General features: G+C 44.2%; 3 protein-coding genes across 3 annotated transcripts; all 3 read left to right on the top strand.

The window, feature by feature from the left end:
• LOC115529105 (probable E3 ubiquitin-protein ligase RNF144A-A) lies at positions 1-2,246 on the top strand. Its single transcript, XM_030337590.1, has 4 exons — positions 1-203; positions 391-491; positions 1,456-1,626; positions 1,717-2,246. Exons 1-4 carry the CDS (start codon positions 113-115, stop codon positions 2,170-2,172), a joined length of 819 nt encoding a protein of 272 aa, XP_030193450.1. The 5' UTR covers positions 1-112; the 3' UTR covers positions 2,173-2,246.
• A 7,535-nt stretch (positions 2,247-9,781) lies between these two features.
• On the top strand, positions 9,782-14,744 carry LOC115529114 (polyubiquitin-like). The gene is made up of 2 exons (XM_030337602.1): positions 9,782-10,073; positions 14,538-14,744. The coding sequence occupies exons 1-2, from the start codon at positions 9,938-9,940 to the stop codon at positions 14,675-14,677; spliced, it is 276 nt and encodes a 91-aa protein (XP_030193462.1). The 5' UTR covers positions 9,782-9,937; the 3' UTR covers positions 14,678-14,744.
• A 1,493-nt stretch (positions 14,745-16,237) lies between these two features.
• On the top strand, positions 16,238-18,645 carry LOC115529907 (leucine-rich repeat extensin-like protein 2). Its single transcript, XM_030339055.1, has 4 exons — positions 16,238-16,431; positions 17,070-17,158; positions 17,427-17,588; positions 17,680-18,645. Exons 1-4 carry the CDS (start codon positions 16,311-16,313, stop codon positions 18,643-18,645), a joined length of 1,338 nt encoding a protein of 445 aa, XP_030194915.1. The 5' UTR covers positions 16,238-16,310.
• Positions 18,646-20,396: the final 1,751 nt, after the last annotated feature.

Consider the following 20,396-nt stretch of genomic DNA (forward strand, 5'->3'; position numbering starts at 1 on the left):
TTTTCAGAAAGATAGAAAGAAAACCGAAAGCCCGTCTTCTTCCATTTGCCACCAACACGAGGCAGTTGGACTCTTCTCAGCAAACGAGCAATAACAGTCGGTACAAAGTGAAATGAGCGAGCAGATTTCAGAGGAGAAGAGTTATGATCTGGGAGACCCCTCTTTTACATTTGTTGACAGACCAGATGACTTAGATCCGTTCCGTAAGTGACCATCAAATTCACTAAATTAACCCAGCGTGTTGTTTTTAATTCAGTATTGTAGGAGCAAATACGTCCATCCCTTATAATTCTGAAAACGTTGTTATTGCAAACTTGAAAACCGTAATGCTTTTATTTTGAAGCCTCGATCAGGGTCATCGATTGATTGCGTGTGTCTCCCTTCCCTCAGCACCTGATGACGGGGTCGAGCGGCCAAGTGCGTTGACGTCTTGCGGTCACGCCGTCACGCCACAATATCTGACCGTATGGTGTCGCAGTTTGCTGGACCAGGTAGAGAGATTCACAACCCACGGTCCGCGTACCAGAGCCGGTTCGTGGACCCTTTAGAACAGCGCCTTTAAATACATCCAGAAAATAAATTCCAGAAAAATAAGAAATTATGTCTTATTTTATAACTTAATTCTTAGGCTATTCGAAACAGGTTATGTCCTCAAACACATAGACCATACACTTATTTGTAGTTGAATTATTGGTATATTCAATTGATATTATTAGCCTTTGTTGCCAGCTAGTTCATAATATGCAACTAAGGTTCAATTTAGACGGAGACGATCTGGACAGAAAGTAAACAGGAGTAAACAGGGCCTAATCCACTGTAAATTAAGCACAATTAAATGCACTGTCTTGGCACTACTTTTGTGTTTATTTAAGTCTCAGTCGACTTTTCTTGTGTTTCTCTTATAAATTGTATTATTGTATATTATAGTTAGCCTCAGACGCAAGAATTTCATTGCTGTGGTTTTAATTGTTGTGAATGGGACAACCAAACCATCTTGAAAAACAATGAAAAAGGGGAAAGAAAATTACACTGCTTTGTTGAATACTCGATTCTGATTGGTCCATACAAGCCTTCAGCGGTCTGCATAACAGACCTCCACCATGTTTAACAGACCGTTGCAGATTCTATTTCAAAAATAGCTTCTTTTTTTTTAGCGGAAGCAATAAAAACAAGTTATAAATCAATTAAAAAAGACCCTTACGATTGGCATTGGGGTTTATTTGGTGACAATGACCTGTACATTATTCCTTACTTATTTAACAGTGACTTGACCAGACTAGTTTCACTATTGTGTAGACCATCTGTAATTGTAAATGGGGGTGGCCCCTGAGTCCCCCTACTAAACCGTAGCTACAAGAAACCACCTTTATTGAAATGAATATGGGCCCAAAATATAGGGCAGAACAGGAGCAAGACCAAAAGAGTAACGTTTTGTCGTGTGTTCTTCCTCCGCAGGGCCAGTACACTTTTAACTGCCCTGCCCTTACGGTGGGCACAGTGCCGTGTGGTGCAGTGTGGGATTATACAGAGGTCCGCCGGCTGGCCTTACTGACAGAAGAAGAGATGCTGGACTTTGAAATGACATTGGGCCGTCTAGCTGCCGCACAGTTTTGTGACTTTAAAGCAGTAAGTGGCCTTATTATGTGTCCAGAGAAGGAAAAACTAGACAAAATGTCAGCTATTTCATGGCCACCCTTTTGTCTTCATCCCAAACAGTGCCCTGGCTGTAAAACCTACGTGGAAAGAGAAGAGTTAGACAATCTCTGTTTCGACTGCACTATCTGTGAGGAAAGCAACAAGCCCACCATGCAGTTCTGCTGGCAGTGTCTGAAGCCCTGGAAGGGGAGGGCGCCGCGCAGCGACTGCTGTGACAACGACGACTGCTCAGACAAGGATCTGGAGCTGCTGAAAGGGTGTGGCACCATCACGCTGTCCCAGGTGGCGGGGGTGGGGCCCTGCCCTTCCGTCCGGGCCTGCCCCACCTGTGGCATAAAGGTGGAGCACGACCAGACCGGCTGCAAGAACATCCTGTGCCCACGCTGCAAGGTGGAGTTCTGCTTCGTGTGTCTGAAGCTCAAGATAGATTGCCTGGAGACCAGTAACTATTTCACAGCGTGCAGCAGCGGCATCGCACCGAGGCAGACCGCCATGCCAATATGGAACAGAAAATAATGCTTTGTTTGTTTTATCATTCATGTTGCCTTATAAAATGATTATACGACAATAAAACGTTGTAATGCAATGCAGTGGCGGCTGGTGATCAAAAATGTTGGTGGGGCACAGTAATAGACAGGGGGTCTTGGGTCTTGGGTCTTGGGTCCCCCCCCCATATATATATTTTTAATTTAATAGATTTGATTTCCTGTATTCTGGTGCATTTTGGGGTTGGCCACTACCTTTTTACCTACTGTTCATTCAGATTCATAGCCTACATCTTGACTTGCAGGGCCTGGACAAGCTTACACTGCATATAGGCTAGTTGTGTTGCGCGAATGCTGCTGAGGGAGGTATAGCCTATTTGATTGATTCGCTGAATTGTCCAATCATGTGGTGATAACAAAAAAGAAAAGCGATACCTTTGGCCTGGGGCGCAAACTGGTGCGACCCGAGGGCGAATTTTCTTGCGCCAATGAAAAGCTGTCCCTGCTTCATAGACAGCAAAAAGTTAGGGAGCTTACTGACTTCAACGTGGCCGGCGCCCCTGACTTGGAGGAGGGCTTTATTTCGAATGACCAATAACTAGCCTAGCCCAAATCATTGACGTTCAGACGCATTTAAATGGTTGCTTTTATTTCAATAGACCCAGTAAAACAGAGTTATAAAGTTGATACTTTATAACTCTGTTAATAATCCAAAAGTTAATAAGTTAATCATAAAAAAAAAAAAAAGATTATTATCGTATGTGAATCGAGACTGAATCGTTCTACAAAGTATTGCGATGCATCACAGAATCTAGTATTTTTCCCACCGCTATTGGTTACTGTACTCCAACAGTTCTAACAGAGTATTGTTTTGCATGTAAGCTTTTTGGTGAAGCTAGAGTTGCTGACAAGCGCCTTGTGGCGGGGAATAATAACTGGCAGTGTCTTTCAAAGTTACTGAAGCACCATGAAACAAGTGGTTACCACAAAAATGCTTATCTGATGTGGAAAGAATTGGCATCCCGCTTATGCCTAGGTAAAACTATTGATAGCGAATTGCAGAGAGCCTGTTGACTCGACTGCATACTCTTCTTTGCAGAAAGAAACCTGCCACTGAGGGGGGCAAAATGCACAGTTAGGAAATCCTAGAAATGGAAATTTTCTGGGTATCCTTGATCTCATAGCACGGTATGATGTTACACTGGCAGAGCATCTTAGAAAGGCTGCCTCTAAAAAAACCACCGGATATCTGTCCTGGTGCACTCAAAATGAATTTTTTGATTATATATATAGATATAATATCAGAGTGTGTTTTAGGTCAAATTTGTGCCCAGATGAAAGGTGTGGGGGGGGGGGGGCGCCTGCTATGTGTCTGCATACCCCCCAGAAAGTAGGCAGTTGCGCCCCTGGTCTGGGGGGTGAGGAGCTCCTGGAGGTAGGGGGGGGCATGTCCGTGGATGCACTGGTGGGTGAGGAGGGAGACCTTGTATTCAATTTTGAATGCGACAGGGAGCCAGTGAAGGGATTTGAGGATGGGGGTGATGTGTTCAAATTTGCGCACCCTCATCAGGATCCTGGCAGCGCTGTTTTGTATGTGCTAGGGCTTCTGGGTGCTCTTTCCAGAGATTCCGATGAGGAGTGCATAGTGCACATGTCTTACATCGTTTGTTTGAATGGAGACTGCATTGTTACGTATAGCAGATTAGTTTCACTTACGGTATGTGACTTGAATGAGACGGGCACACAACAGTTTATACACGTCGGGATTAAATTATATTCTTTCACTTCTGACTGAAGACAAGTATGTTGTGTTCACTTAGTAAAATACAATAAAAGCTTCAAAGTACTAGTTAGTTACTGGACTAATCGTTTAATTCTGCCATACAGCAAACGTAACCTTCAGTTTTAACACACCAAAAGCGTTCATCGGGGATTCAGTGACCCCTAGAGGATCCGCGAATGTATTACAAGGGGATACGCAAATGTTTTTTTCTACCATCATAGGTTTTTAACCTCCGCCTCGACGGTTACTACATAGTGACAGGACAGCTATTTGATATGCATTTATTACTCATCATTCATTACCTGAAGTGAAAGAGATAAAGTACAGCACAGGCACAAGAGATGTAGACAAGAACAGCTCAAGACATTTACTAATCCTAAAAAAATACAATAAAATATAAGAGTCTACTATTATTCTGCTCTTGCTCTCGATTAGCTTAGCAGATAGCTATCATGAAGGGGGCCTGTCCGTAATTCTGACGCCTCATTGTTCTGACGTCTAAATGGTCCAACATTTTTCCCATTAGATCGACATGCCACTATGCCGACGGTTCAATGTTACGAAAACGGAACCTATTGGTCCGAAGGGCCGTTTTTCCTATAAGTCAAACGGCATCAAATCAGTACGCTGGTTCCCTCTTCCAGTTAGTTCAGTCCACTGATAGCCTGATCCATCCATCCCTCAACGGGGCAGACATCACATTGGGGCTGTCACTCAAGGGTCCATTTTGACGAGGTTGTAATGGAAGTCCACATCACACTTGGTGTTAAAATAGGGGTCCTTTAAAATTGCTTGTTAACATCTGATTTACCACTTTATCTCGACTCTGGTCCGGAGCCATTCATCTAATTGTGTTTAATTGTCATTCATTTACATTTACATTTAGGGCATTTAGCAGACGCTTTTATCCAAAGCAACTTTGGATAAAATGTCGCTTTTATCCAAAGCGACATTCATGATCGTCAGTGTTCATCAAAAACATTCAACAACACCATCGACCTTTCACAGCCTCGGGGAACTGATGAGTCACAAATCAAACATGAATGTTCAAATGTTAGAGTGAGGCGGAGTTGTTTATTCCTCTGCAAGTACATAGTTTGCAGTGGTGACGATAGTCTGCAAAGTAGATGAACAACATTTTTTGAACACTTACGAGAAGCCATAGTTTGATGACAGCGTGCAACGTAGATCCACAACATTGTTTGATCACTTGAGAAGGAATCATATAAAGAAAGGGCCGTTACAGTGTACCCGAGTCACTCATGTTGTCCATAAGAAGTGAAACTCATTCTGCGTGCCACCATGTTTTAGCCCAACAATCTCTGTTGACATTAACCTCCACTAGTAGGTGAGAGTAGCCTCCATCAAATTATCAAAAATCTAGTTTATAATTGGTTCTATAAGAGGCATGATAACAGAATAATGCCAGAGGCAAGGCTAAAGACCAAAATACATGTCTTGCATCGTTTGTTTGAATGGAGGCTGCATTGTAACGTTTAGTTTCACTTTCGGGGCACATAACAGTTTATACACGTAGGGATTCAATTACATTCTTTCACTTCTGACTGAAGACGGATATGTTGTTTTCACTTAGTGAAATACAATAAAAAGATTCAAAGCACTATGCTAATCGAACACAAATATAAAATGTTCAGATTAGCTGGGAATTGCGTGTTCCAATCTCACCCAATTTTTTTTTTTTTTTTTTTTTAACCTTCGTGCAAACATTTAACAAATCAACACACTCATATCTTCAACTTTATCTAAACTCGATAGAGTTGAAGATTCTCGATAGCATTTAATCCTTCATCAGAATCACAGTTTAAAAATAATTCCATACCCGCTTAGTATATTACCATTTGGTCTCAATGGAGTTGAGGCTAGAGCTTGAAGACGTTATAGACAATATATTATGCTCTAGCCCAAGGTGACCATCACAAAAACTAACCATTGCCGACGTTCCGGAGCCTAAACAACATCCATAATTAACCTAGATACACAATGTCAAGCTTAATGGTTATTTATTCTTACACCGGCGCAAAAATTATTAAAGGTTTGGCTTTTTGCACCCCTGGTAAGTCGCAGTAGCGACGCTAACTCTGAATTGAAGAGTCAAAGTCAAAAGTCAAAGTGTCAAAGTGTGTTTATTGTTGCATGTACCAAATTGCTTCAGCACAGCAAAATTCTTACGACTTGGCAAGCATCATTCATCTACGCAGTATACGTCATACATATAACATAAAAACTCTATAACACTATGACAATAAAACATATAAAATGTAACATTAACATACAACAATTTAAAAAACAACATATATCTCTGTAGCACTATGACATTATAACAATATAACATATAACATTAACATTCAACAATTAGAGTACAGTAGAAGGGCTAGCAGCAGTTTCAGTGCGAATAGAGAATAAGTTAAAAAGAAATGCTAAGGATAAGTTAAAAGTTTTTAAAATTGTACAAATATATCTGTGAAGTGAATTGTATGAGTGGGGGAGCATGGAGTAGGTGGAGGTGGCAACTGTTCAGAGGTTCAGTGTTTCTGATTCAGAAGCCTTAGAGCCAGGGGGAAAAAGCTATTTGTGAGTCTGGTAGTCCGTGTTCGGGTGCTCCGGTAGCGTCTACCAGACAGCAGCAATGAGAACAGAGGTTGCCGGATCGAATCCCTCTATTGTCAGATTTATGCTTTTGTCAGATTGTCATGCTTTTATGATCGCACACTTTTTAGTCAGCAAGCCAGTCCTCCTGTATCACAAAGTTTCAAATTCAGTGCCTTTTTAGTCAGCCAGCCAAACTTCCTGTATCATAAAGTTTCAAATTCAGTGTCTCCCTGATATTCTGAGGACAAGCCCTAAGACTTAGAGAATATACTTACACATAACATCTTAATCTAGCAATAAATCAAAGATTAAAGTAAGCTGTTTAACTTGCATGTTCTATTGAGGAGGCCAACAATGCAAAATAGTGTAGCTATTCCCAATCCTATCCTAGGCAATCATGGCTGTTTGTTTACAAATGTATTTGAGGAGTCTGACAACCACACTTAAAAACGTTGGGTGAAGATCTTGTTGGGGTTACCTCGTCTGCAGCAGTTATTTAAATTGTTTTGTTACATTGTGTGATCAATATGCCAGGGTAAATGCACAGGGGTGAAAATAGTATACATTGATATTTGCACTGGGGGGGGGAGGCGGTATTAATATAACAGATTTATGTGTGCATATACTTCTAATTGTACCAGGGGTGCAAATAGCCTTCACTTCTAATTGTACCAGGGCTGTAAATAGCATGTACTGATAATTGTACAAGGGGTGCAAATGGACACATCATTAATCATTTTAGCGTAACTAGAAATAACATAACCGTTTAAGCTTGACATTGTGTTTCTAGGTTAAATTTTGACGTTGTTTAGGCTCTGCGACGTCCGCAATGGTTAGTTTTTGTGATAGTCACCTTGGGCATCAATAACATCTTCAATCTCTAGCCTCAACGTCATTGAGACCAAATGGAAATATGCTAAACGGGTATGGAATTATCCTTAAACTGTGATAAAGGATTAAATGCTATCAAAAAAACCGCAGTTGAAGATACAAGTGTGTTGATTTGTTAAATGTTTGAACGTAGATTGACGGTTAAAAATGTACCAAGTTACAAAGTCTGAAGAAGTTGAAGTGTCAGAGAATTTGCTTCCATGGTTAAAAATTATATTTTAAAAGAAGGGAATAGAGAATCATAGAGAATATGAAAGAATGAAAGTGAGAATAAAACTTAAAAACAATAGTTGAGCGCTTCATGCACTAACCTAATAAAAGCCATTTGAAAAATCTTGTAGATCTTGCAGGTCTGGTTTTCACTGACATGTAGCCAAGATGGAGATGTGCACAATTTGGTTTCACATCGGATACCGACGCTGCTCCTCTCTGGTGAGTCGTCAGAGCTGAGCGCCCAACCCCCAATATAACACAGACTACACTCCGCGGACCAGAAGGAGGACTCTGAGTCTCGTATTAATAAGCATGCTCATGTTAAGTCAGGATATTCTGCCTCATGCGACACCATGGGGAAGATCCACCAGGTGATAGTGATCGGGTTGAACGGAGAGAACATGACCATCGACCTGTGTAAAACTGAAGAAGAAATGAAGGCGATCACAGTGCTGCAGCTCAAGGTGATGATAGGCGAGCGTCTACCAGGGAGGGCAGGTACATGGCCTTTAAAATAACATTATTGATTCTTGGCCCGACACAATAACAATGCGGCACGTTTTCTGTTTTGCGTGTAACTTTTTCATGAATGATTCGTGGTGGAGTGCTGTCTCTCTAAGGAGCCAGTGCCTGTGGTTCTGGCCTTGATCCGGTGCATTAATGTCAAATATCGTCTCGGTTTCCAGGGAACAGCATGGACAACATCCGCCTGATCTTCGCCACTAATGTGCTGGATGACGACGAGAGGACCCTGGGCTCTTATGGAGTTCAACACAAGTCTGTGATCCAGATGGTGATGAGGGTCCCGGGCGGAGTCCAGCTCTAGCGACAACTCTAGTGACCCCCGACCCCCATGGCCCCCCCGACCCCCCGTGGCCCCCCCCTACCCAGCGTGCGCTGTGCTACTGTATGGTTCTTCATGTGTTCTTGGTCATTTGAATCATTGTCATCGTCGACTATGCACTTGCTCAACTCATGTCTTCACAACAATAAAAGATGTCTTAATGACGCATTTAACCGAAAGCCTGGACAATATTTGGTTTGATTTGTTTAATATTACATATTAGGTTATTATTATACTAATTCTGTTGGCATTTATCAAATGATAAGTCCGAGTCATCCCCTTACATGCACAGATAGGGACGGCAGGCCTAATGTCTGTAGACATTATTAAATAGGCTTATCTTATATAATTAACCATAGGAGAAATAGGAATGTCGTGAAATAATAACTACTAGGAAGAAATATCATGTATATTTATCAAGAAAAAGATATCTAAATAACTTAATACAATCAGGGCTACAACTTTTCTGCTTCATTATTATTTAAACATCATTGTTGGAGTGCGTATTTTATCCTCTCAATATACATCACTAACCCTCACCCTAACTGACTATCACCAGCTGATGAAACACATGAATGTTGTTTTCGGGCTTGGCTTCGAAATGTAAAGTGAAAGAAAGGCTCAAGAATATTTCCAATAGTTTGAATAGTTCAACAACACTTGAAAGAGCCAAGCCTAAATTAGGCAGGACGAACTGATGGTTCTCCATTGATTATTCCAATAGTCAATTTCCAATTGACAACTATTTCGATTTGCATTTGGAAATGGATAAATACGCGAGATTATTAAAATAGGGCTGGACAAATGGTTATGAGCGTAGTATTTTTCTTTTCTCTTAAATTCCACAATGAACCGATTAGTAATGCACTTAATGATTTCATTATAATTTCGATTTATATTCCTTCAAAGGGACAACGCAATGAGTTATTTTAATAGACCAGCAAATCCCTCCATTTTCTTAAAGAACTGGTGAGAATATAAATTAAACTTTTAAAATAAAGTGCTAAAAATAAAATTCGCGAGCAGCATCCAGGGGATAGATGGTATGATCTGGGAGACACCCCTCTATCTTAGGCCCCTTCCACAGCTCCTCTTTTCCCCTTTCCTTTGATGCGTTCAGGAATATCTCCGTAAAGACGGACTCATTGCAAAAACGCATCTAGCTGTAGAAATGTTGTAGTACATGTTCAATGCTGATTCTGAAAATCTCGGAAAAAATGTCATACATCTTGCGGCTCTGGTTTTCACTGACATGCATCCAAGATTGAGAAGTGCACAAGTCAGTTTCACATCGGTTGCCGACGCTGCTGCTTTCTGGTGGGTCGTTGTTGCTGATCGCACAACTACCAATATAACACAGACTTTACTCCGCATACCAGGAGGAGAGTAAAACTCGAGTCTCCTTTTAATTACCGGTCTCACGTTAAATCAGGTCATTCTGCCTCATGCGACACCATGGGGAAGATCTACCAGGTCACAGTGATCGGGTTGAACAGAGAAAACATGACCATCGACCTGTGTGACACTGAAGAACAGATGAATGCGATGACCGTGCTGCAGCTCAAGGAGAAGATAGGCGAGCGTCTTCCAGGTAGGCCTACATGGCATTTGAAATACAATTATCGATTATTGGCCCGACACAATAACAATACGCCACGTTTTTTTTTTTTGTGTTCAGTGGCGGAGCTAGAACATTTTCAGTTGGGTGACCAGGGTGAGACCAGAGATCATTTTGGGGTGGCACATAAATCTGAATATGATATAAGGCATCTTGAAATTAAGGGAATATTTAAGGCATGTACACGCTGTAACTCTACATCATAATATTAATTCAGACAGTGGTGTAATTGTCAAATACATGTTTACTTTATCAATTTCTTGAAGTTACCTATGAGCTTTTTTTTTCTTGTGAATACACACACTGTAACGCTTGTTGTACACTTCTTTGTTTTTTGGTTTCTGACGTCGCTGGTATTTCCACAATGAGACTCGTAGTGGGGGTTATCTCAGCCATGGTTGAGAAGGAATCCGGGCAAAGGAACTTTGGCTTTGACTCCCTGAAGTACATGAACTGCGACACGCCACAGGTTGCCGCGAGGCACCACCGCCGCGAAGCACCACCGCCTGGCAGCGGGCAGCCGGCAGCAGGCAGCGCGCGGTTCAGTCTACTTCAGATTGATGTGGAAGTGGAAGAACCAGAGACGTCTGAGAACCCAAGGCAGTCGTTTGAGATTCATAATATCGTCTGGAGGTGCACACAGCTTTTGGCCATGATAATATATGTTACATGATAGATATCTATGTATAATATGATATTATTTCGATATAGAGCTCCAGGACTCCCACCGGAGCACCCGGAGTGTTCTAGAATATATACAGAACACAGCCAAAAGCTGTGTGCGCCTTGCCATTGCGATGCATCCACTGTAAACATGAGCGCATGGTTCCATGGCCGCAAGCTGACTGGCTGTAATTCTGGTACCAAGGCTGAACTCCTTGAACATCTTCAGGTACTGCATTAGGGGCCCACTAACGACTATAAAAAAACCTTCATATAGTAGTGACATTTAAAAATGGGATCTTTAAATGTCACATTTCTTAAGGCCTCTTGTGTATAGATTGAACTCAGATTTTAAGACAACAAGTGCAGGTTGGTCTCAGCTTTTCAGGTCTGTTTAAAAAAACAAAACACCAACTCAACCTTCTGATCTAACACTGTAAAAGAAAAAGTAAAATCGCCATGCATTTATCACAAAATAAATTCCTCCATGGTAGATTTAAGGTAGGTCTTGACCAGTTTGAGTGTCGAAATGCTTTGTTCACAGGTGTCTGTACTCACAGGTATGGCAATGGACTCTTTAAATAACCTGAACAGCTCAAGGAATACCCCTTCAATGATCTTTCTGACTTCTACAATATTAGAGGCCATCTGTTCACCAGATGTGGAAATAAGAGACAGACATTAATGTATAAAGTCCCTTTAAAAATGCAAATGCTTATTATGCAAATTAAAAAAAGAATATCCACAAAAATGCAAATACAACAAGGGCGGCCAATGGTATGGCCAGGATTCAGGGTGCATTCACACTAGGCCAACTGGCCGTGGCCGTTGGCCGTCGCAACTGTTACCTGGCCACGGTAGGCCAGGCCTCTTGTACATACGTCATCACGTCGTAACACGTCATCACCAAGCGTCCGCTGCATGGACCATAATAAAGCTTGCAGCCAGTCAGAGATTTATCAACAATGCAGAGAGAACACAGAGTCTGTTGCTTATTTTGAGCCGTTCTCAGATAGAGCCCACTCTCACTGCTGTTTTTTTCGAGTATGCAAGGCAGAGATTTGACGTTAATCGTGCTGCACGCAACCAACAGTTGAACCGCTTGACGCCATGTTTACCGTTAAATGGGATAGAAGGCTCGTCGTTTATTATGCCCATGGTCGTCGCATGGACTATACGTGATCCAGCTCAGGTTGCGTAGCCGTGCGCGTGGCGGCTCATTAGCATCTGTACCGTGGCGGCCCGTACCGTAGCAGCACACCTCTCCCAAGTGGCCAAGTTGGCCTGGCCACACTCACACTGGCGGATTTGAGCACGGTTAGTTGTGAAAACGGCCACGGCCACGGCCAGATGGCCTTGTGTGAGTGCACCCTCAGTCTAGGGTGGCCCCGGCCATCCCTGGCCACCCCCTAAATCCCCCACTGTGCGTGTTATGTGTTCAAGAATGAGTTGTTGTGGTGTGCTGTCTCTGTAGATTTTCCAACCCATAAAAAAGGAGAAACACTTGTCTGCACCACCGGCATCACCATCAGCATTCTGTCCAGCTCCGACCACCTGGCTATCACCATGGACATTCTTATCCCCACACCACAAGTCAAGCAAAAACGCTCTATAACTTTCCGCAATCTCAAATCAATCCAACCCACATCTCTCTCCTCCCTCTTGGCCGATACCATCCCTGACTCCGCCCTCATCCAGAACGCTACTACTGACCTGGTCACAATCTATAATGACACCCTCTCCTCCTGTCTCAATCAGCTCGCTCCAATAAAAACTAAGATTGTCTCTTTCACCCACTCCACCCCCTGGGACACTGATCATCTCCATCACCTCAATCAACCAATCATCAACCAATAGAACCGGTCTTACTATCCACAAAGATGCCTACAAATTACACCAACAGCTCTACAATGATGCCCTCAACAGCGCACGCTCCACCTACTACTCCTCCATCATACAATCAGGCAGCAATAATCCCAAGACTCATTTTTTCATCAAAAACAAACTTCTTAAACCTCTGGACACCATCTCCAACTCCTTCAATGTCAGTAAATGCATCTCATTTCTCTCACACATCCAAATAACAGTAGACAATATACACAGCCAACTGACCGACGCCTCCACCTCCACTGTATCTTCTCCGGAACCTCTGCCAACCCCTCCGGCCATTCACCCACTCTCCTCATTCACTGAAATCACCCCAGCAGACCTATCTGCCATACTCACTGGCATGAAAACCTCTCCCTGCATCCTGGAGCCCATCCCCTCCACCCTAGCCATGGCCTGTCTCCCCTCACTCTTGCCCCTGATCACCTCAGTTATAAACTCCTCTCTGTCCACTGGCCTAGTGCCCCCCGCCCTCAAACTAGCTGCTGTCACCCCCCAACGAAAAAAACCTGGACTTGACCCTGAAACATTCTGACCCATCACCAACCTCCCCTTCCTATCAACATTTTTTAGAAAGAACCGTTCCCTCACAGTTAAAATCGCACCTTGACTACGATAACCTCTACAAACCTTCTGGTTCCCTCTCCATCCTCATCCTCCTTGACCTCAGCGCCGCCTTCGATACCATCAACCACTCCATCCTCATGTCCCGCCTCCAGTCCTCACTTGGCATCACTGGCACCGCTCTCACCTGGTTCATTTCCTATCTCTCTGACAGACAATTCATTTCAGTCAACTGCAAATCCCCCACCTCCCGAGTCACTCATGGTGTCCCCCATGGCTCTGTCATTTGTCCCCTACTTTTTATCATCCACATCCTCCCACTTGCTCAAATCCCCCGCCAACATGGCCTCCATTTTCACTGTTACGCTGATGACACTCAGATCTACCTCTCCACCACACCATCTCTTCAGCCACCCATTGCACCTGTCTCACCACCTGCCGCACTGATGTCCAAACTTTGAGGCAACACAACTTCCTCAAATTAAATTGCAATCAGAAATCCTCATCATTGGCCTAAACTCCCTCACCCGCCCCACCCAGGACTTCTCACTTAATATTGATGGTTCCATTGTCACCCCCTCCACTCACATCCACAACTTAGGTATCATCCTTGAACCCACCCTCTCATCCCTCCCCGATATAAACCAGATTACCAAAACAGCCTTCTTCCACCTCAGGAACATCACTCGTCTCCATCCCTCCCTATCACTCTCAGCCGCCGAAACTCTGGTCCGCGCATTCATTTCATCCCGCCTTGATTACTGTAACTCCATCCTATACGGCTCATCAAAACACTTACTTAATAAACTGCAATATGTTCAAAACTCTGCAGCCCATATGCTCACATCCACCCGCCGCTCAGACCACATCACCCCTGTCCTCCATGACCTCCACTGGCTTCCCGTCAAATACCGGATTGATTTCAACATACTACTCATCACCTTCAAAGCCCTCAACAACCTGGCGCCCCCCTCCCTCTCTGACCTCCTCCACCGCCATACCCCTACCCGTTGTCTCAGATCCGCCTTTGCCAACCTCCTGCACCCCATCAGGACCAACCTCCGGTCCTGGGGTGACGGAGCCTTTGCTGCAACCACCCCCGCCCTTTGGAATACCCTACCCAACGACATCCGCAATGCCAACACAACCTTTTTTTTAGGGTTTCTTATGATTTAGCGATTGTAAAGCGTCTTTGGGCACTGGGAAAAGAGCCATATAAATTTGATTGATTATTATTATTATTATTATTATTATATGGAGCCAGTGCCTGTGGTTCTGGCCTTGATCCGGTGCATTAATGTCAAATATTGTCTCGATTTCTAGGGAACAGCATGGACAACATCCGCCTGATCTTCGCAACCAATGTGCTGGATGACAAGATGACCCTGGGGTGTTATGGAGTTCAACACAAGTCTGTGATCCACATGGTGATCAGAAAAACTGATGGTGATCAGACGACCTGATGGTTTTCCATTGATTTTGAATCGACAACAATTTGCCTTCGATTTGCATTTGGAAATGAATAAATACGCGAGATTAATATAATAGTACTGCATAAATTCTTATGAGTGTAAAAATCTTTTCCTTTTCTATTAAATACCACAAAGAACCAATTAGTAATGCATTTAATGATTTCACTATAATTTCAACTTATGTTCCTTCAAAGGAACAACAAATGAGTTATTTTAATAAAAAAAGGGATCAAGCAGGTACAGTTCTATCTGCTTTTTGCAGCAAATCTCTAATTGAAAAAAATATATAAATTAAAATTAATAAAAATAATGGCGCTTTTCCAATGGCGTATGCTTCGGACCCAGCACGCCTCAGCCCAGTAGTGAGGGCAAAAAGTGGGCGTGGTCCGGACTGAGCCGTATTGAGCCGTACATCCTCGTTGGGATACTGAGACGCAGTGGCGTAACATCATGCTGATATGCCCGGATGCAAATGTTTATTTTGTGCCCCGGGGGGGGGGGCTAGTCTCGTTGTCCTGCTTACTGCGGTGAGGTTCTCGTATAATTCAGTTAATTAATTAAGGGCGCCACCAGGGGGCGCCCCCGACACATTTGCCGCCCTGGGTGATATATATTTTTTTCTTCCTCCATGGGCCCCTGACGCCGTCTGGGCCCCGGGCAGCTGCACCGGTTGCACCGCCGATATTTACGCCACTGCTGAGACGCCTGAAAGGGTGCCGGCAAGTTCGGGCTACACACGTCGTCCGTTGATTGGTCGACAGAATCGCACTTCTAAGTGACAGGGGGATAATAACAAACAAACACATTACCCGCGAGGTATAGGTTTGTTAAACGGCGAAAGCTTCGTTTATTGAGGAAAATGTCGCGCAAAAGTTTGCCGTAAGCCGTAACTGAGCTGGGCTATGCATGCTGGGTCCGAAGCTAACCCGCCAGTGGAAACGGGGCATGAGTCATCGTTACGGGTCAAAGTTAGACCCGTACCGTGTTCTGAATTCAGTATTCAAACATCCCTTATAATCATGAAACTTTTGTGTATTTAAACTTGTAAACCGCAATGCTTTTATTTTGAAGCCTCGATCAGGCGGAGTCGGTGGCTCAGAGCGACGTCGCAGTTTGCTGGATCAGGTAGAGACATATTATTCACATTGATTACACAGTTTTGTTGAATACTCGTTTCTGATTGGTCCATACAAGCCTTCAGTGGTCTCCATAACAGACCACTACTATGTTTAACAGACCGTTGCAGATGCTCTGTTAAACATAGTAATGGCAATGTCTTTGCCTCCGCAATTCTTTTTAAATCAATTAAAAAAGGTTATATTTTATATGATGCCTATTCAACCAACATTTGAAGGGGCTATATTTCAGATAAAACATGCCATCCTAGCAATTTCTTATTTAGAAAATCATGCTTTTCTACGTTTAAAAGCATTCACATGGTCTGATTTAAAGGTATTTGGGAACTCCAAAGGTGTGGGATTTGACGAGCATTAGAATGCATCAACCATTAACACCCTCAGGTGCTGTATTGACATCCTCCCCACTGGTCATATTTCCAGGTGTAGAAAGTGAAACCAGAAGGAACAGACAGTTCTGCGATCCGCCAAGCTCAAGGTACTCCTTTATGAGACAGAGAGTAAGAGGCCACGGTAAAGAACCCAACAAAATGAGCGTGGAAAAGGCTTATGATCCGTCGGACCCGTCATTCAAATTCGTCGACAGACTGGACGAGATCGACCCATATCGTAAGTAACAGTGAACACGTTTTGTTTGATCGAGGGCATACCGGTTAAACAATATCCTATGACCTGACGCACAAGCCTACTGCAACATATCAGAGATTATTATGGGTTGCCGTTTATAAACCTTTGCTGCTCAGAAACGTCACAAATGTTTCAGATTTTTTTTCCCCCCCCAAATTGCACTGCCATTTTCATTTTAACTTTTTCACACACATAAAATGTCCCTTATTTACATATAAGATTAAGATTCAACGTATAATTCTTATAAGTGAAAAGTTAAATGAAAATTGCAGTGGGTTTTGGAGGGATGTTTACTTGCTAAATCGTGGAAAAATAAAGCAAAGCTTGAGCTAAATCGGGAAAAAGTGTATCACGTTTTTCAGCACCAGTGGTTTACGAACGGCACCCCGTAGATCATAGAACAAATTCCTGCAACATTAATATTTACACTGATGAGCTCGCAACGGTAACATCACCGGTAAAGCATGTAAAGTATGTCTAATGTTCGACTATAACTAGTCTTTTTCATACCACCTGTTAGAAATGTAAACGGCTTCGATTGTGAAGCCTCCATAAGGGAGTCTGGTATCGATTGACTTTGTTTGAACCGTTGTTTCTTCCTCCCTCTGCATCAACACCAGAGGATGAGTCTTGCAGAGCAGAGATGTCGTGCGGTCACGCCGTCACGCCAGGATCTCTGACAGGATGGTGCCGCAGTTTGCTCAGCAAGGTAATGACTTCGTATTCGTGTTTATTTCACAACAGGGGCGCATTCAGAGTCATGGTGACGGTGGCACAACAAAACACAGCCCCCCCCTGGACATGGGGGGGCTGTGGACATTAAGACATTAAGTTACTTATAATAACGAGACATGGAAAGGAATAGGTACAATTATGTATTGTAGACTAACAATGTTTTCTATACATAAAATAATGAATTTTGTCCTAGAATATGTAAAAGTTTTCCTAAAGTAGTGCTGTATTGTACTGTCACACAGGGGCAGTCCAAATTTACTTGCCCAGCCGTTCAGCCAGATGGCGAAATGTGTGGCGCCGAATGGTCTTATCAAGAGGTCCGTCGCTTTGCTCTGTTGACCGCTGAGGAGATGGACCATTTCGAGAAAGAACTTGCCCGTATAGTTGTTGCCAAATTCAAAACAGTGAGTATCCTGATAATGTGTCTGTATAGGAAGGGTCCTTAACATTTGAACTATATGCTAGAAATATTCTGCTTCCTGTGTTCCCAAACAGTGCCCTGGCTGTAAAACCTACGTGGAACGACAGGCCTTAGACAATCTCTGTTTCGACTGCACTATCTGTGAGGAAAGCAACAAGCCCACCATGCAGTTCTGCTGGCAGTGCCTGAGGCCGTGGAAGGGGAGGGCGCCGCGCAGCGACCGCTGTGACAACGAAGACTGCTCAGACAAGGTGCTGGAGCTGCTGCAAGGGTGTGGCACCATCACACTGTCCCAGGTACCGGGGGTGGGGCCCTGCCCTTCCATCCGGGCCTGCCCCACCTGTGGCATGAGGGTTGAGCACGACAAGACCGGCTGCAAGAACATCGTGTGCCCACGCTGCCAGGTGGGGTTCTGCTTTGTGTGTCTGAAGCTCACCGGGCAGTGCCTTCAGACCAGCTCCTATTTCAGAGCGTGCAGCAGCGGCATCGCACCGAGGCAGACCGCCATGCCAATATGGCATGGCGGCAATATGGCCCCCCGATCCAGCGTGGTCCCCCAACCCCCTTTGGCCCCCCTTGATTCCTTATTCCTTGACCACCCGTGGCTCTCTGACCCCCTCACGAGGCTCCCTGACCCCCTCACGAGGCTCTACGACCCCCTCACGAGGCTCTACGACCCCCCCACGAGGCTCCCTGACCCCCTCACGAGGCTCTACGACCCCCCCACGAGGCTCTCTAACCCCCCCACGAGGCTCCCTGACCCCCCCACGAGGCTCTACGACCCCCCCACGAGGCTCTACGACCCCCCCACGAGGCTCTCTGACCCCCCCACGGGGCTCTCTGACCCCCCCACGGGGCTCTACGACCCCCCCACGGGGCTCCTTGACCGCCCCACGAGGCTCTCCCAACCGGGGCTCTACGACCCCCCCACGGGGCTCCTTGACCGCCCCACGAGGCTCTCCCAACCGTGGCTCCCCGACCCCCCGTGGCTTCCTCTGGCCCCCCTGTGGCTCCCCCAGGTCCCCCGTGGCCCCCCCTGATCAATTGGCCCCCGACCCCCATTGGTAATGAACGTATATAATTGTATTTTATATCTTATACTTATGTGTTCAAAACACTGGTAGATTGTAGGTGTATATGAATGAATCAGATCAGTTAAATTATCTATCCAAATAAATACATGTTTATCATCACTTTCTTCGTCTTCTTTCCCCTGCATAAGAGTAATCAACTATACTGTAAATGTGATGCATGAATTAAGTTCTCAGACAATTTCACTTGTAAAAATGTAATGGATTTTTTTTTAACAAAGATTTTGTGACTTCCTCAAAGAGGCTCCAAGCGAAGGAGACATGACCGCATTCATAACAGACAAAAGTCAAATAAATATCGATCAGCTTGATTGCTCCCATGTTTTATTCATAAGCGCACATGTGTTTACAAGCGGAAACGCAGTATTAAAAAGCGGAAGCGCTTCCACACTACCAAGTCGTTCCAAAGTCCAAACGTTACAAACGCTAGGAAGCACTCGAGCTAGCACTCTAGTCTCATCTCCATAGGACGCGACTAGCAAGGACGCGTCCTAGCACGGCTGCAGCCTTCACATTGGGAAACAGCCCTAGGGGGACCAACCATGTAGTGATGCTGTATGGTTCTTCATGTGTTCATGGTCGTTTGAATGATCGTCATCGTCGACTTTGCACTTGCTCGAGTCATGTCTTCAAAACAATAATGAAGAAAGCGGTAAGCCCACCAAGCAGTTCTGCTGGCAGTGTCTGAGGCCCTGGAAGGGGAGGGCGCCGCGCAGCGACCGCTGTGACAATGACGACTGCTCAGACAAGGATCTGGAGCTGCTGAAAGGGTGTGACACCATCACGATGTCCCAGGTGACGGGGCCGGTCCCACCTGTGGCTTAAAGGTGGAGCACGACAAGACCGGTTGCAAGAACATCCTTTCTCTACGCTCCCAGGTGGAGGTCTGCTTTGTGTGTCTGAAGTTCAATACAAAGTGCCTGGAGACCAGCTCCTATTTCACAGCCTGCAGCAGCGGCATCGCACCGAGGCAGACCGCCATGCCAATATGGAACAGAAATTAACACTGTTAACTCGACACTGCCATATAAAATTATATGACAATAAAACATTTTATTGGAATGGTATGGTAACACACCACTGCTCATTATTATATACAATATTATATACAATATTTAAGATACAACATGCCACCCTATTAATTGCCTATTTAGAAAATCCCATATTTTCTTTGGAAGTTTTAAAAGCATTTGCATGGTCTTATTTAAAGGGATTGACCTGTCGCCAAGCTCCGCCCTTAGAACGCAGATGAGCCAATGACAGTCGACTATACTTGGACATCAGCTCGGAAAACTCCATTGAAAACAAGAAGGGAGGAGGAGGCATTATGTAACTATTTAATGGTGGATTTATGTTGTTTGTGTGAACAAAACAAAAACACGGTCAAACGATGTGCTTTGGGTACATGTAACACAGACAGTCGATATGCCGAGAGGCTGCAGAATTTGGTATAGATCATCCCTTTTCCCAATCCAAAACGGGCCAAGAAAAAGTGTGTAATGTGGATCAGACTGTGTTGCAGGCAAGAATACCAACTGAATTTAAACTTGTCACCTTCTGTATGTATTTTGAGATTTTGAATATGTTTCAACCAATCCTGTTGCTGGAGGCAGAGTTATTTGCAGAAAAACTAGACCAGCCCATGAACATTTTAAAATGTAAATACAGACATTCCTGTATAATTAAGCTGTATGACAGCT

Source organism: Gadus morhua, chromosome 17 (genome assembly GCF_902167405.1).
Source record: "Gadus morhua chromosome 17, gadMor3.0, whole genome shotgun sequence".
Taxonomy (NCBI): domain Eukaryota; kingdom Metazoa; phylum Chordata; class Actinopteri; order Gadiformes; family Gadidae; genus Gadus; species Gadus morhua.

Bases quoted from the DNA above. Each gene is read 5' to 3' on its own strand.
- LOC115529105 (XM_030337590.1), top strand. From the start codon at position 113: ATGAGCGAGCAGATTTCAGAGGAGAAGAGTTATGATCTGGGAGACCCC. The intron at 492-1,455 runs GTAGAGAGATTC...CTTCCTCCGCAG, and splicing joins GTCGCAGTTTGCTGGACCAG to GGCCAGTACACTTTTAACTG. The intron at 1,627-1,716 runs GTAAGTGGCCTT...CATCCCAAACAG, and splicing joins AGTTTTGTGACTTTAAAGCA to TGCCCTGGCTGTAAAACCTA.
- LOC115529114 (XM_030337602.1), top strand. From the start codon at position 9,938: ATGGGGAAGATCTACCAGGTCACAGTGATCGGGTTGAACAGAGAAAAC. The intron at 10,074-14,537 runs GTAGGCCTACAT...CTCGATTTCTAG, and splicing joins GATAGGCGAGCGTCTTCCAG to GGAACAGCATGGACAACATC.
- LOC115529907 (XM_030339055.1), top strand. From the start codon at position 16,311: ATGAGACAGAGAGTAAGAGGCCACGGTAAAGAACCCAACAAAATGAGC. The intron at 16,432-17,069 runs GTAAGTAACAGT...CATCAACACCAG, and splicing joins GGACGAGATCGACCCATATC to AGGATGAGTCTTGCAGAGCA. The intron at 17,589-17,679 runs GTGAGTATCCTG...GTTCCCAAACAG, and splicing joins TTGTTGCCAAATTCAAAACA to TGCCCTGGCTGTAAAACCTA.